At 40.3% G+C, this 15,654-nt stretch overlaps 1 protein-coding gene across 4 annotated transcripts in view; it reads left to right on the top strand.

The window, feature by feature from the left end:
* Positions 1 to 3,052: 3,052 nt before the first annotated feature.
* The window catches only part of DNAlig3 (DNA ligase 3), a 108,364-nt gene continuing 95,762 nt past the window's right edge, over positions 3,053 to 15,654 (top strand). Inside the window, exons 1-2 of one of the 4 annotated variants that reach the window (XM_068390099.1) lie at positions 3,053 to 3,149; positions 7,421 to 7,738. In XM_068390099.1, coding sequence (XP_068246200.1) covers positions 7,432 to 7,738 — 307 coding nt within the window. In that variant the 5' untranslated portion in view covers positions 3,053 to 3,149; positions 7,421 to 7,431. The other 3 variants (XM_068390096.1, XM_068390097.1, XM_068390095.1) reach the window with 3 other exon arrangements.

Genomic DNA, 15,654 nt, shown 5'->3' with positions numbered 1-15,654 from the left:
TGCATCTGGAGTATGGAGCCTTACTAAAGCCTTAGAACATAAGCTAGTTTCTTTAGCGTTTCCTCAATTTTGGTCCGCTTTTACAAATATCTTAGGTTTTTAGTATGTTTGTTGTTTTGGATAGTTCTGCTAATTCTTTTTCATTGCTCTTGGATTTTACCCTCATTTCTAATATTTTCTTTATTAAGCTTTGGTCTTTTCTGATAGTTTTCCTTGATCTTGTATCGGATCTTCCATCGATCTTATGCACTGTACAGATTTTTTTAAAATTACTGTTAATTTCCAATTTATATGCTCCCATTTCATCATGTAGCTGGGGATACCTATTCTTCTATTATTACAGAAGTGTGTGTGTGTATATATATATATATATATATATATATATATATATATATATATATATATATATATATATATATATATATATGTATATATATATGTGTGTGTATATATAAATATATAATGTATAATATATATATATATATATATATATATATATATATATATATATATATATATATATATATAAAATATCATCATCATTATCATCGTCCTCATCATCTCCTATGCCTATTGACTCGAAAGGCCTCAATTAGATTTTGCCACTCGTCTCTAGCTTGAACTTTTAATTCAATACGTCTCCATTCATCCCCTCCAACTTTACGCTTCATAGTCATCAGTCATGTACGCCTGGGTCTACCAACTCTTCTAGTACCTTGCGGAGCCCAGTTTAATGTTTGGTGAACTAATCTCTCTTGGGGAATGTGAAGAGTATGTCTAAACAATCGCCATATATATATATATATATATATATATATATATATATATATATATATATATATATATATATATATATATATATATATATATATATATATAAAGATGGCTTATTGTGAGCAATCAGGTAAAAATCTTTCACCATCACCTGTCCGCAGTGGAAATGAAAGTGGGCTAAAACCCAGACATGAATATTACAAATCCGTCTCGGCTCCCCCTGTCTCCAGCGTCAGTGGAACAACTGTCCAAGGTGGTGGGTAGCTGCATCCCACTGCTGGGGGTTCTAAAACTCTTTAGAATTGAACAAGTCACCAATAGAAACAGGACCCTGCAACATACATCGGGAACCTGCCTAGGGAAGAAGATTTTGATGTGTTACTAGAAGAGCTGAAATAAATAAGTTGGGATATAATAAGATTATAATATTGAATGAAATCAGAAAATAATGAATTGATATTAATAGGGAATACCTCAACAACTTAAGATTTGCTGATAACATACTTGTGTTTGGTGAATCATGGGAGGAATTGCAAAAGGTGATAGAGTATTTGAATAAAGCAGAAATGTAAAACTGAATATTATTATTAGTAAAACGAAGATAATGTTAAATGAAAATCCAGAGACAACAAATAAGAGTTATGGATGAACCTCTAGAGATTGTTGATAAATATACGAACTTAGAACAGACAGTAAAGGTTTCCCCAGGACACGAGACCGAAATTAAAAGAAGGATAAGCATGGGATGGGGAGCTTTTGGTAAATAATATGAGATTATGAAATGCTAAATGTTACTTCCTCTAAAAAGAAAATAATTTATTCAGATGGTCCTACCAGTTTTAACTTATGCATAAGAAACTTGGAGCCTTACTAAAGCCTTGGAGCATAAGCTAGTTACAACTCAAAGAGCTATGAAAAGAATGGTGATGGACAATATCATTAAAGAGACAGAAAAAGAGCAAAATTAATATGAGTGCAAACTAAAGTAGAGGATATTCTAACAACATGTAAGAAAGATGAAATGGACATGGGCAGGACTTGTAACGAGAATGACAGATAATAGATGGACATTACGAGTAACAGAATTGGCCCCTAGAGATTACAAAGGAATCAGGGGAAGATAGAGAAGATGACATATTGACGAACTAAGAAAGTTTGCTGGTGTGGACTTGTGTAGAAAGACCACTATAATATACAAGTGGAAGGATATGTCTGAGGTCGTTGTGCTGCAGGAGGGTAGTAACAGCTGACGCTTATCATATATATATATATATATATATATATATATATATATATATATATATATATATATATATATATATATATATATATATATATATATATATATATATATATATATATATATATATATATATATATATCACATGCTCCAAGGGCCCAAGGCCTTTACGAAAACCAAATCGCAAACTAGGGAACAGACGATTACCTTCAGCAAACTTATTAAGACGTTTTGCCAAAAGACATTCAAAAACTTTAGATAATATGGGAGTAATGGAAATTGGGCGGTAATCAGTTGAACTTGAGCTACCACAAACACATTTACATAGTGGAGCAACATTACCAATCTCCCAACAAGTGCTAAAAGCCCATATTCTTGCCAATGAAAATTAACACATCATTTTGCTCCAATTGAAATTAAATTCGATCTACCTCATACTGGGATCGAAACCTGATGTCTTGAAATGAGAGTCAATTAAGCTCGCTATTTATTATTATTATTATTATTATTATTATTATTATTATTATTATTATATATATATATATATATATATATATATATATATATATATATATATATATATATATATATATATATATATGTGTGTGTGTGTGTGTGTGTGTGTGTGTGTGTGTGTGTGTGTGTGTGTGACTAGAGAGGTTAGAAAAATATTTAAGTGGGTAATGAAATTAGCCTACCTGGTGCTGAGGCCATTTGGGGATCTCGTTCAATCACAGTCGAGGAATAATTTTCGGAATTAGTTATGCCATGTGATGTAGTTAAACTTGAAAGAGGTTGACCAGCAAGATGGGAGAATGTAACCTCAGTTAAGTGAAAAAAAAGTCATGAATTAGGTGCAGAAAGAGTTTTTAAGCCCATCCCCAATCATAGCAACAACCATGCACGCTGAACGAATTTGTTGAAGCCTGTGACAACAGGCTCTTATTGATAGCTTTGTTCGTTTCACTGGTTTCGTCATATGATGCAAGAAAACTTGCTGGTGGTAATATCGGTAAATATAATCGAGAGACTCCCAGGCCCAGCTACGATCACAGTTGTTTGTCTTCCTGCAAGGCAAGCATATATAAAGCATTTCCTTGAAATTCCTTCATTTATAGCAGACAGTAATTTTAAGGTAACTATCACGTTTGATATTGAAGCCTGCGAATATTTTTTTTCTTTTAGAAAAAAATAAAATACATTTGATATGCGGGATATATAACTATAACTATAGGATCCTACTCTGAGATTGTAATCATAGTGTTTTTATCTCTTATTTTGAAATAAGATATTGCATGACTACGAACATACATGTGCAGCATTGTAAAGAAAAATATGGTTAAATATTTCTTATCGAATGAATACTTGTGGATATATATATATATATATATATATATATATATATATATATATATATATATATATATATATATATATATATATATATATATATATATATATATATATTGTGTAATTCCATGTGGTACGCTGATGTATAGTCGTATCTATGTTGAAAAATTTTGGTTATATTAATCATTTTAGATATATTGTCTTTATTAAGAGGTAGTCAGTGTTCTTAATTATTTTTCATTACAAAAAGAAGACAACTTGTTTTTGTTTACACAATCCCAATTCCCAAGTCCCAACAGCCCCAGCCCAGAGTCCCAGACCCAGTTGAGCAGTTAGCCTGTTAGCATAGGTGTTGGTAATTTGATAGTTACAAACACAGAGTATTCCTTCGTGACACTCTAGTGACCGGTAATTTTTCTGCCTGGACGACTTATTAAGGAATTGTGTTAATTTATTAGTGACACTTCAAATACTCATGGAATGTAATTGCTAAGTTCGACACCACTGTCACCTTAGAATGAGATTACTGTAATATGTAATTGACTCTGTGTACGTCAGGGGTTCGGTCAAGACCCTAATACAATGGTACGGTGTAGTAAAGTCTGATACAATTCCGCTTTGGTATATGAAGAGAGAAGTTAAACCCTATCTTACTAAATCAAATAGATATGGGCAGATATAATAATTCCCACTATACGTCCTTATCGGGTGATCCCCCCATACAGTTACCTTTTCTTGGGAGGTGTGTCTGCCTTACTACAATCGGGTTGATTATAGTTACGGACGGAAAAAGCCTTTCTACTGAAAAACAGTTGTTTCCTAAAGAAAAACATCTTCTCTTCAATAAAAGACACACTTTCACTTAATAAAAACCTAATCTTAAAAACTATAATCAATTGGGTTAGCATGCACAGCTCAGCCTGTACCTCTTGCCAGTACATAGGAGCATGATGTTTTTCTTTTACCGCAAGTGAAGTACTCCCACGGTGGAGGAAAAACCATTAGATTTCTTAAAAATATCCCCGTTCTTAGATGGTATAATGGGTTTTTGGTGTATTAGCTGTTGAAACGAAAGTCATATTCCGTGGAAGCACATTTACTACAAGAAATGCGGTACTATTGTAGTTTATTACAAGGTAATGTAACAAAAGGAAAAAACTACTTTTTTTCTGTAGAAAGAGGTCTGTTCGCTTCGAAAATGACTCGTTCCTGTCATAAATGAATAGTTTCAGAAATATATACTCTATATATCTATATCCGCCAATAATGGTGGGACCCCCAGTGGCGGAACAAGAACCATTATATTTAGTGTTGCTAATGTTAGCGTGCGCAGCTCAATATTACCGCTTGCCAGTAAATACGAGCTTGACGTTTTTGTTTTCTGGCGAGCAAAGCGAGCCTGTGCCGGAACAAGAGCCATTTTAACAAAATAAATGTTTTCCTTTAATAAATAACGTAATTTAACCAGTTTTCACCTTCATTTCAACCGCAGCAACAACAACCAGTTTGGCTACTTGAAGTTAGTCAAACTGGTGGTTCTGTTTGTTTGCGGTTGAAATGAATGTCAAATTTGGTTAAATCGTGTTATTTGCTACAGAAAAACACATGTTTTCTGTTCAAAATGATACCCTGTAGACTTGTAAAACTTTACCGGAAATACTATTTCTTTTTTTCTGTTCCAAATGTTGTTCCGTCCGTAACTATAATTTTACCTTGCAATCTACCTACTCTTAACTTGCATAGTTGAATAGAGCCTTCCAATCACTTTTAAGTATACTGTATTCTATACTTGTAAACTGATGATAACACTGATTTAAGACAATGAAAAGTCCTAAATTCTAACAACTGCAGAAAGTTATTTTCTGATTTGAGTAGTTTGTAGTAGTTTGACTGTTAAAAATCCTGGTTAATATATGATACTTCCCTGTAAGAAATGAACGAGTGCTAGCTAGTTTGTCATTTTTCTCTATGTTTAATGGGGTCTGGGTGATAACACTTTTTAAACTAGTAGAACCAGTTCTCTGCCATTTGTAATCGCATTCTGAGTGACCATTCAGAGCTACCTTCATTGTCATGTGACTTATTTTGGTCAATCACCTTCCTTCATTTATGAAGAGATTGCACTTACGAAGAAAACGGGTCTTTTTCTGTAGGGAAAAAACTTTTATTAGGAAAGTTTTCCCTCTCCGCAACTATAATAAAACCAAGAGTTGTTCCTGGTCCTCTTCGATAACTGTCGTAAACAAGGTATACAAGTAGATATGGCCAAAAAACCCTATTTCCCAAGAAAAACAAACACAAGGATACATCCTAACTTAAAAGACACTTGGTTTAAGGTATACAGGATCCTAGTTGAGGAAGGGGTTCACAGGAGGGACATAACCTTCCCCCTCCCCACTAGTGGGTAAGGACAAGGTGTCTCAGATTAGGTTAGGTCACATCCTTGCATTTCTTTCCCATGTGAATTTTTTCTTTGGTCAAGCTCAGAGTATAAACAACCTTAGGTATCATGTCATTGTAGCATTGTGTCCCACGCAGATTAACTGCCATTTTTGAACAAACACAGTCACAGGTAAAGTGTGTTGTGTGCTTACTAGAGTAGCTACAAATTATTTACAGAAATTTTAAAAATTCCACATTTGATAATAGAGTTTAGATATATAAGTTACTAATATACCGGTAGTCCATTGGTTTTTGAAAATAGCAAAAGTTGTTGGGGTATGAATAGTGAATAAAATATTTTATTGTACATGCATTATAAAGATTATCATCTCTGATGCTCCTATTAAATGTTTTAATAAAGTTAACCAGGAATTTTATTAAAATGCATATCCATTATGCCTTGAAATTCTTAAGTCAATCTCTTTTTACACAGCCATGGTATAAAAGTAATAAAAGGTTCTTGAAATTGCAGAATTTTTTAACTTAAATAACTCAGGTGGTTGGTTAACTAGTTTAACACTATCATAAATGGAGAATTACAAAAAGGTAAAATGATATATCGAAGAATTAATTTTTACAGTTATATAAATTTTGCTGTAAATTACATAAATAAAAACAAGTATTCCCATTCATTAATTGTGAATCTAGAAGATTCGTATAATTTGTTATTCTCTTAACATTAAAAACAAAGTGTGACTATGATTAAAGGAAAAAATAGCGTAGAAATAAATGTAGAATATGCTGACAATATACTTGTACATACAATAAAATATTCACTATTTTTACACCACCCCCACTTTTGCTAACACCCACAAGGTACTCGCGCAAGGGTAGTAACCTCTGCATTCCATGCTTTTATCTTTCTCTGGTATAATTGTAAGATTTTATCCGAAAAGTGTATTAGAAGGACCCCTTTTCACCGGGCGCCACAGGTCTCTCCCCAGAAATAGATTTTTCCTTCGTCAAAATCCCTTTAATATCAACATAACATATATATTTAAGCAATCCTGTATTAAAAATGGCAGTCTAAAAATCTGTGTATAATTTGTAGCTAGTTAAGTAAGTAATGCATTGCAAATGCACACTATACACTTTAGATGTGACCATGTTTAAAGGTTTAAAGGCTGCTCATGTATAGCAGAGGCAAGGGATGGTGACATTGTCCTATCAAGGAGGATAATGTTCTAAATAGTAACCATATATCCTATGTGATCAGTGCACAGTCCTGCTCTCCACTCAAGCTAGGGCCAGGTAATGGCTGCTGATGACTCAGCAGGTAGACCTATAGGCTCCTCCCCCACCCTTAGCTACAAGGATGGTAAGGTTGCAGACACCAAAGGAACTAACATTTTTGAATGGGACTCTAACCTCTGTCTGGCTATTGCCAGCAGAGACGCTTCAACTAAGGCCTTGCGCTGTCATGCAAGGTAGGACAGTTTTCCCTATTGGCAGGCCCAACATAATGCCTCTAGTTATATTTACTTCGAGTCAACCATGTAAGTAAATGGGTACTGAAGGCTGCAATGCCTCATTATGTAGACCAAGTCTCTCTCTCTCTCTCTCTCTCTCTCTCTCTCTCTCTGCATTAAAATATTTCTTTTTGTTTTTTCACAGATGTTACACTTATGACCATATTATCGGCTCTGCTCAAGTTAAGGGTTCTACAGAGATCTTCATTCTTCACTAGTACTTGTGCATTGACTGGCAGTTTAGGTATTGCATTGATCAATTCACGGCTTGTTGTACCATATTATGTAAATTGGTTTGGTGTAAGAAGAAACTTCAGCTGTCTTTACTACCACAAATCAAGTTTGTTATTTCACCACAGTCTACGATCAATAAATACAAATATGTCTTCCTTGCCATTCTGTGCTGAATATGATAAGAGAGGTGCAGCAAAATGCAAGAAATGCAAAGAAAAAATTGAGAAAGGTGAGTGGCTTTTGTTTGGTATTAAAATTTTGATTTAATTGAATTGGATTTGTTTCTTCCCTTTACTGTATATATGAATGTATTACAGGTACTGTACATTATTCAAGTAATTTTAGTGCCACATTTTTTTTTCTATTCTACACACTCCAGTTCCATGGTACTGTGACTTTTTTTGCTTCTGTTGTGAGACTTAAATCCTTAAGTACTTTAGCTTATTTATTTTCTACTGCACCTTGTGGTTTGAATTTGTACAAATATATTTATTCCTACATGGGTACAAACTTGTGAGTCATTTAATGGGGTTACTTCTGGTTTTGTTTCTTACAGCCAGACAAAAGAAAAAGAAAGGAATCGGTAGATTGCGTCATGCTATGCTTGTGCTTGTGTCTCTGTGTTAGGACATTATCACTTGCATGTGAATTATTTGTGATATATTGTATGCCTTTCGACTATGTCGATCTTGATGCATTCCTGTCTGCGCCATAATGGTTTCCCTTATGAAACCTTTATGAGCAGGATAGATGTTGATCTAGGTGAACAAGTGGGGGAGGGGGGGAGACAGCTTTTGAGCTGATGCAGACTCTCCGTCATGGGGAGCCTGCTGGACGTTCCTTTCCGGAAGATTGCCGATTAAAGAATTTTGTAAACCCTCTCCATCCTCGACGTTCTCCTCCTAGAGCTGTTAAGAGACGTCTTTTCGAACCTCAGGGTTCTGGCCACGTTGACCCTCCGGGATCTCGTGACCAACACGCTGTTGTTCTGCGTGAGCAGGAGCCTTGGGACTCCCATTGCTGAGAGTATGTGAGCTCTTGCAACCCGGGACCTTCAGGTTCCTGTCACGTTTAGCCTTCGGGCACTTGTAGTGTTTTGCGGACTTTGGCTAGATGTAGCACACAGACTGCTCATTGTCAGAGTGCCGACCACACTCCAACGTTCTCTACACAAAAAGATAAAACAGTGGAATACCCAGTAACCTGGGCAAAAGGTAAACAGTCAAGAGAACTGGGCACTGGGCTCCACACCTTGAGTTTTATACTAGACAATGGAACCCGGGTAGAACCTCAGAATTTCCTATTTTGAACAATAGAGACAAAAAAATAAATACCATGATGAGACTATAGTTCTTCAAAACCAGAAGGAGAGACATAGATATCCCCATGCATAGCCTCTTGAGGAATCCTTCCTCTAAATATTCAATCTACGTGTATGAATATAAATAAAGACCAACATAAGTGTAAATATTTTGGCTAAATTCAAATGTAATTTGACAGGTTACTTAGGTTAGGATCAAAGGGATTGTAAAACAATACAGTAGTACACATCTGACCTGTCTCTACGTTCTCACCCTTATATCAGAAAGACAAAAAATAATGTAATGTATTAAGAAAAGGCTTATTATCCTCAGTGCTACACCGTATGGCATAGTTATTCTATACCCATGAAAATGGATGAGGCGAGACCAACTATAATAATTTTCTAAGGCCGCCCCTCTTACAAACTTACTGGAAGAATAAACAGATTCTTCACAAGCATCATTTTACAGGTACAGATGAAAACCATGGTTCACAAACAATACAATTTGAGTGTTAGATAATTTTTTTAGGATCTGTCTAGGTTTACACTGTTCAGCCAAAAAAGATTTTCCTAAATTCCTCATGACATGAACGTTTGAATTTTCAGTGAAAGTGATCTTGAAGCAGAACACAATTTTCGTCATCAATATGATGAATGTCAGTTCAAAACTTCAAATTTTTTTTTAATATACTGTATAGTGCAGATGTTCTACAGAAGCTAAATCACTCTTAAGTTTTGCACTTTGATTTCCCTCTTCTGAGGTAGTACAACTGATTTCCCTCTTCCGAGGTAGTATAACCTTTGCAAATTGTCAGATGCTTTACCCATTTACTGTCACTCAACCTGCATACATCACGAAACACTTTACCAAAGAGGTGCAGCAACACGAATGGTCAATTTCCTCCTCTCAATCTTACATTTGAGTAGAGAACTTGCATTTTTCCTGAATTCTACAAACATATTTACACAGTATGAACAATACTAAACATTATAATTTGGACGATGCAGATAACATTTCATAGAAAAGCACATATGCTTCAAGACTGCACACACACTCCCCGTGGAAATACTGGATACTCTTGAATTATTGTACTCATACCAGGTACCTGAATAGGGATGTTGGCAGTAGGCAGTAAAATATTTTGAGGGGCTTCCGGCTAATTAAAAACAACAGTGAAATGAAAAATCTGAAAGTAATTTGTATTTTTCCTAAAATGAAAGATATTGAGGTTTTTCACTAAAACCTGCTTATCATTATTAGATCGGGAGACTGGAGGACCTTTGGGTCCTCACCAATTTGAACCTTCGGGTTCTCTCGGCGCGGAACCACCGGGTTCCAGATGCGCTGTGCTTTCGGGCTCTTGCAACGGGGGTAACGTTGTACCGGTTGGCATTCGTTACCTAATTCACGATGCGCAGGTTTCATGTGACAGGGAGGTTTCGGTCTCCTGTTGCCCTGCTCCTTTGGGACTATACAACCCAGGTTGCGCTGAGTTTTCGCGCGCTCTTGCCTCCCGCCACATGGAACAATCGGGTTCTTGTAGCAGGGAGGTTTCCCATTGCGTGGATCCCTCGCGATTGCACAACCCTGGTTTTGTTGAGCCCTTGAGTTCTCCGACCGGACATTACCCTGAGCTTTAGTGCTTTCGTAACAGGGAGACTTCGGTCCCCCGTCGCGTGAAACCTTCGTATTTACACGACACTGGTTTCACGGTATGTACGGGTGCTTGTAGCCAATGTTACCAGGAACTTTTTGGACATTGTGACACCAGTCTTGACGAGTCTGTGTGCTCTCTTGAAGGAGAGTCTTCGGACTCTTGTCTTGCCAAACCTTCGGGCTCGCGTGATCTGTGTTACGACGAGCCTTCGGGCTCTCGTTTCCCTGCGGACCCTTCAGGGTCTTGTCGCGTGAACCCTAGTGTTTCACGTGGCATGATTTCTGAAAGTTACCATCCCTCCTCAGGAATCATTCTCAGAGTTCCTTCAGGTTCTCATCTCGACGGCCACTTTGGGTCGCGTGAATTGGTTTCATGCACCAATTTAGCTGCCCCCCCCCCTCTGGCTTTCCCCCGCCCTTCTCGGTCTCTCGCCTCGTCACGGAGAAAAACAGAGTTGCATGACGTGAAAGCGTCAAGTGACAGAGCATTGTCTCGTGGCATGGTAGTGTTGCATGACGAAGCTCCTTGTGTTGTGGCAAAGATAGGTCTTGTGAATTACCAACCTCGCGAATACCATCTCATCCAGTTCCAGAGGCTCTCTTGTCCCCGGACGGAATTCCATCTCCTTTTTTGGTTGCAGGAGGTTTTCTAAGGTAAACCTCCCGCTAAGAGAGTCTTTCCAACCTCTCGGGCCTCCACCTGCCCAGGAGCACCTGTCACCTACACGGCAACAGCCAGTTCTTCTCCTGATGGGAAGGCCTGTGCCGATCTTACCCCTAGGTAAGAACTGTAAGGTACCTCTAGAAGTACCTAAACCTAGGGATATTTGCCGCTCTAAGGACCTGCCTCCCAGCTCATTGGGAGTCTGCAACCCCCCGTGGCTTAAGGCATTATTTAACGTGATGCGGCAAGCTGTGATGGGGGTTAGTCCCCGATCTCAGTCCTTAAGTGACACTCCCAGGATTCCCTTGTTGCCTCCTCTCTTCCCAAGCTCCTCTCCCCTGGTTGATCCCAGGGGGAAATACGGAGGACACTGCTATGGCGGTTCCTTCACGCAAGGAGGAGACCATCCTCCTCGCAAGAGAGCCAGGGAAGAGAGGGTTCCAGAACCTCAGGGGAGTCCCCTACAGTTTAAGACCCCACAAACAAAACCAAAAGGAATAGGAAGAGAATTCGACCTTCTCCTTCCAAGGAGGACCAGACAATTTCCTTTATGGACTCGTTCCGCTTAACTCCAGCCTAGATAGTGCCAAGGGAGGCGCCTCGCCTTCCTTGGTGTGACATTGTTCCTGTCCCTGCGAAACCACTTCTCCCCCACAGATCAGTAGAAGACCAAGTACGTCCTCGGGAATTGCATAGTCCCCTGTCGATCTTGATGATGACCTTGACCCACTCCTGGCTCCTATGGATTGGAGCTTGGAAGTGCAAGGGCAGAATAATTATGAGGACGACATTTTGCCAGCTGTCGCCAGCCCTAAAATAGCGGAGGCGTGGTGAAAGGAGACAGAACATGCCTTCTGGCAGGTTTTAACCTGCATCTGAACTATCAATGGGCTGCCAGATCTATTGGCTGCCCTTCCGGATGGTAAGGATATAATCTTAGACCAATTCTATTGCACTAAGAGACCCCTGAGTGCCATTGCAGCTTTGCCCTGGTCAAAGGGGTTGATGTGTTCCAAGCAGAAGGCTGCTTCCCAGGTTCTGCCGCCTTTCATCATGCAGCGGAGGTTTTATGAAATACTCAGCGGGCCACTACTAGTCTTGCCTCTAGATCACTCTATAAAGGCACACTCAAAGGACATGCCCTTGTAGATTTTAGTGGAACTGCTTGTCTCTTTCTTGGCCTCCGAGATCCTGAATCAGGAAAAGGTCATGAGGTATGCTATGCAGGCTACCTCCTGGCTGGACTTCTGGTTAGGATCTATATGACAATTGGTCAAGAGTCAGGACTGGTCCAAACAGTCCACTAAGAAGCTATAGAGACTTAACTATTATCTAACACTTGGGTCATCGAGTTCCTGGCTCATCAACTGGTGAACATTTGGGTCAACACCATCTTGAGAAGACGGAATGCTGTAATAGAAAAACTCCATAGGAAACTATCTCAGGCTGAGGTAGCTAGATTCAGGAACTCCCCCTTCGGGGGAAATTCGTTATTCAATCCTGAGGATGTCGAGCGGGTGGCTTATAGGTGGAGAACGTCCACTACGGACTCTCATTCACAGGGGCTTGACGGCAAAACCTTGCCCTTCTCAGCCACAAAGCAATCCAGCTCCTAAACTGCCGATGATAAAGGCTAAAGACCCTAAACAACAGGGTTGTAGGATGTCCAACAAACCCTTTTGAGGTAAAAATTCCTTCCGTGGAGGCAGAGGCCAACGAGGGTCTGGCCTAGGCCGACCCGCCTAAAACGGGCAATCCTCCCATATGTCCACCTGTGGGGGGATGCCTGAACAGACGATGGCAGAGGTGGCTTCATCACGGGGCTGAACCCTGGACGGTCGAGGTGATCCGTTCTGGGTATCGCATCCCGTTCACGCTATCTCTCCCTCCACTGATTCGAGTGCCTCTCCCATCAGACTGCTATGCGAAGGAATTCGCAAAGAAGTCAGCCGTCCGGGTCAAAGTCCGGACCATGTTGGAGAAAGGGACTCTTCAAGAGGTTCGCAACAGGTCACTAGGCTTTTACAGTTGACTCTTTCTTGTAGAAAAGGCGTCTTGAGGCTGGAGACCAGTCATCGATTTCTACCCCCTGAACAAGTTTGTCCAGCAAACTCTGTTCAAGATGAAGACTCGCGACACGGTCAAACTTGCAGTCAGACCAAGAGACTTCATGTGCACTCTAAATCTGAAGGTTGCATGTTTCCAGATCCCAATCCATCCATCTACCAATTCAAGGTGCTGTGTTTCGGTCTTCCCACAGCACCTCAGGCTTTCACGAGTGTGATCACCCTTGTGTCAGCTGGGGCTCACAGACTCGCCATCCGTCTCCTAAGATACCTGGACGACTGGCTGATTCTGGCAGACTCGAAGATGGCCCTTCTCCGTCATCGAGACGAGCTTCTAAGGTTTTGCAAGATCTAGAGATCATGGTAAACCTCAAGAAGTCTCATGTGATTCCATCTCAAAAACTGGTACATCTAGGCATGCTGTTGAACACGTAAGGCACAAAGCATATCCATCTGACAAAAGGATTCGAAGGCTGAGGAAGGTAGCATAGCCCTTCCTCAGATGGGAAGAGCTCCTATCACAAAGTTGGATTTGTTTGCTCGGTCACCTCTCTTCTTTGGTACTTCTAGTTCAAAACAGCCGCTTCAGGATAAGATCCCTCCAGTGGTGGCTGAAATTGCAATGGAATCAGACCACCAATTTCAGGGAGATACTAGTACACATAGGGCCAGAGGAACAAACGGACCTCAGATGGTGGCTGACGAACCTAAACCTCTGTAAAGGGGTCGATCTTCTCGTTATCCCCCCGGATTTGATGCTCTTTTTAGATACATCAAAAGAAGGGTGGGGGCCCCACATGCTGCACCACACCACCTCCGGCCAGTGGTCCTAATCCGAAAGGTAGCTGCATATAAACCGGTTAGAAATGAGGGCAGGCTTCCTCACCCTCAAACAGTTCCCCCAGTTACTGGCAGGGTACGCTGTAGTGTTGATGAGCGACACCACTTCAGTAGTTGCTTATCTAAACAAACAAGGCGTTACCTTTTCGCAGCCGCTGTACCATCTAGCAGCAGAGAGATACTCAGATGGGCAGAGGACAACGTGGTGTCCCTATCTGCTCGCTTCATTCCGGGCAAGCTTGCTAGCGACAACCTGAGCAGAGTGGCTCAGATAGTGGGCTCCGAGTGGTCTTTGAATCATCTAATGGCCAGCAAAGTCCTGACTTTGTGGGGTTCCCCGTCTGTAGATCTGTTTGCAACTGCCCTGAGCTGCAGGCTCCCGTTGTACTGCTCACCAATCTGGATCCCCAGGCTCTTTGGCAAGATGCATTCCAACATCAATGGGAGGACATGGACGTTTACGCGTTTCCCCCATTTTGTCTGACGAGAAAAGCCCTCAACCAAGTACGAGTAAGTAAGAACTTACTAATGATAATTATAACTCCGCGCTCAACCAAGTACGAGTAAGTAAGAACTTACTAATGATAATTATAACTCCGCGCTAGCATCATGCAGAATGGTTTCCGTACCTTCTGCGACTCCTTATGGAAATCCCGAGGGAGCTCCCTCCATGATCCGATCTACGCAAACAATCACATGCCAACATCTATCACAGAACCGTAGCTTTGCTTTGGCTTCATGCTTGGAGACCAACCAGGACCTCTTCTCACAAAGAGGCTTTTCACAACGAGTTGCAAAAAGGTGGGCTGGCCATCTCAAATGCTTAACAGCATCAGTCTACCAAGCTAAGTGCTCAGTGTTTTGTGGTGGGTGTTGTGGAAGAGGCATCTCTCCCCTCATTGCAACTGTTCCCACCATAATGGAGTTCTTTGTACACCTTCGGGAAGAAATACTTTTCTCGGTTTCAGCAGTCAAAGGCTACCGATCAGCCTTGAGTCTTGCCTTTAGACTGAGAGGAGTCAATATTTCCTCCTTGGCACTTTCCTTACTCATGCAGAGTTATGAGGTTACTTGTCCCCAGTCCGAACTTAGACCTCCTCCTTGGAACGTGGTCGGGTAATTCAGTCTCTGAAGGGCCCACCTTACGAACCATTATGCCAGGCACAGATCACCACCTCACGTGGAAGACAGTGTTCCTACTCGCCTTGGCTTAGGCCAAAAGAGTCAGCGAACTCCATGGTATATGTTCTGACGTCTCTAATTCAAAGGGATGGGGAGAAGTAATACTCAGCTACGTCCCTGAGTTTATTGCTAAGACTCAAAATCCGAGGGTACTTGTCCCTAGGTTCAGTCCATTCAGGAGGGAGTCTTCTTTTTGAAATTGAAGATCCAGACCAACCGCTATTTTGTCTAGTGAGGAGTCTGAGGTGTTACTTGAGGAAAACGGCACCAGCTTGCCCCCCGTGTACAAGCATTTGCTTGTAAGCATGGGAAAGGTCAAGAGGGGGGTCATTAGGAATTCCATTTCCTCTTGGATACGCAAGACAATTGAGTTTGCCCTTAATCCAGACCCTCCTCCTTCCAAACGACCCAGAGCTCATGACGTCGGGCATTA

This window comes from Palaemon carinicauda, chromosome 16 (genome assembly GCF_036898095.1).
Source record: "Palaemon carinicauda isolate YSFRI2023 chromosome 16, ASM3689809v2, whole genome shotgun sequence".
Taxonomy (NCBI): domain Eukaryota; kingdom Metazoa; phylum Arthropoda; class Malacostraca; order Decapoda; family Palaemonidae; genus Palaemon; species Palaemon carinicauda.
The sequence above is the reverse complement of the archived record's forward strand: the minus strand, read 5'-3'. Positions and strand labels throughout refer to the sequence as shown.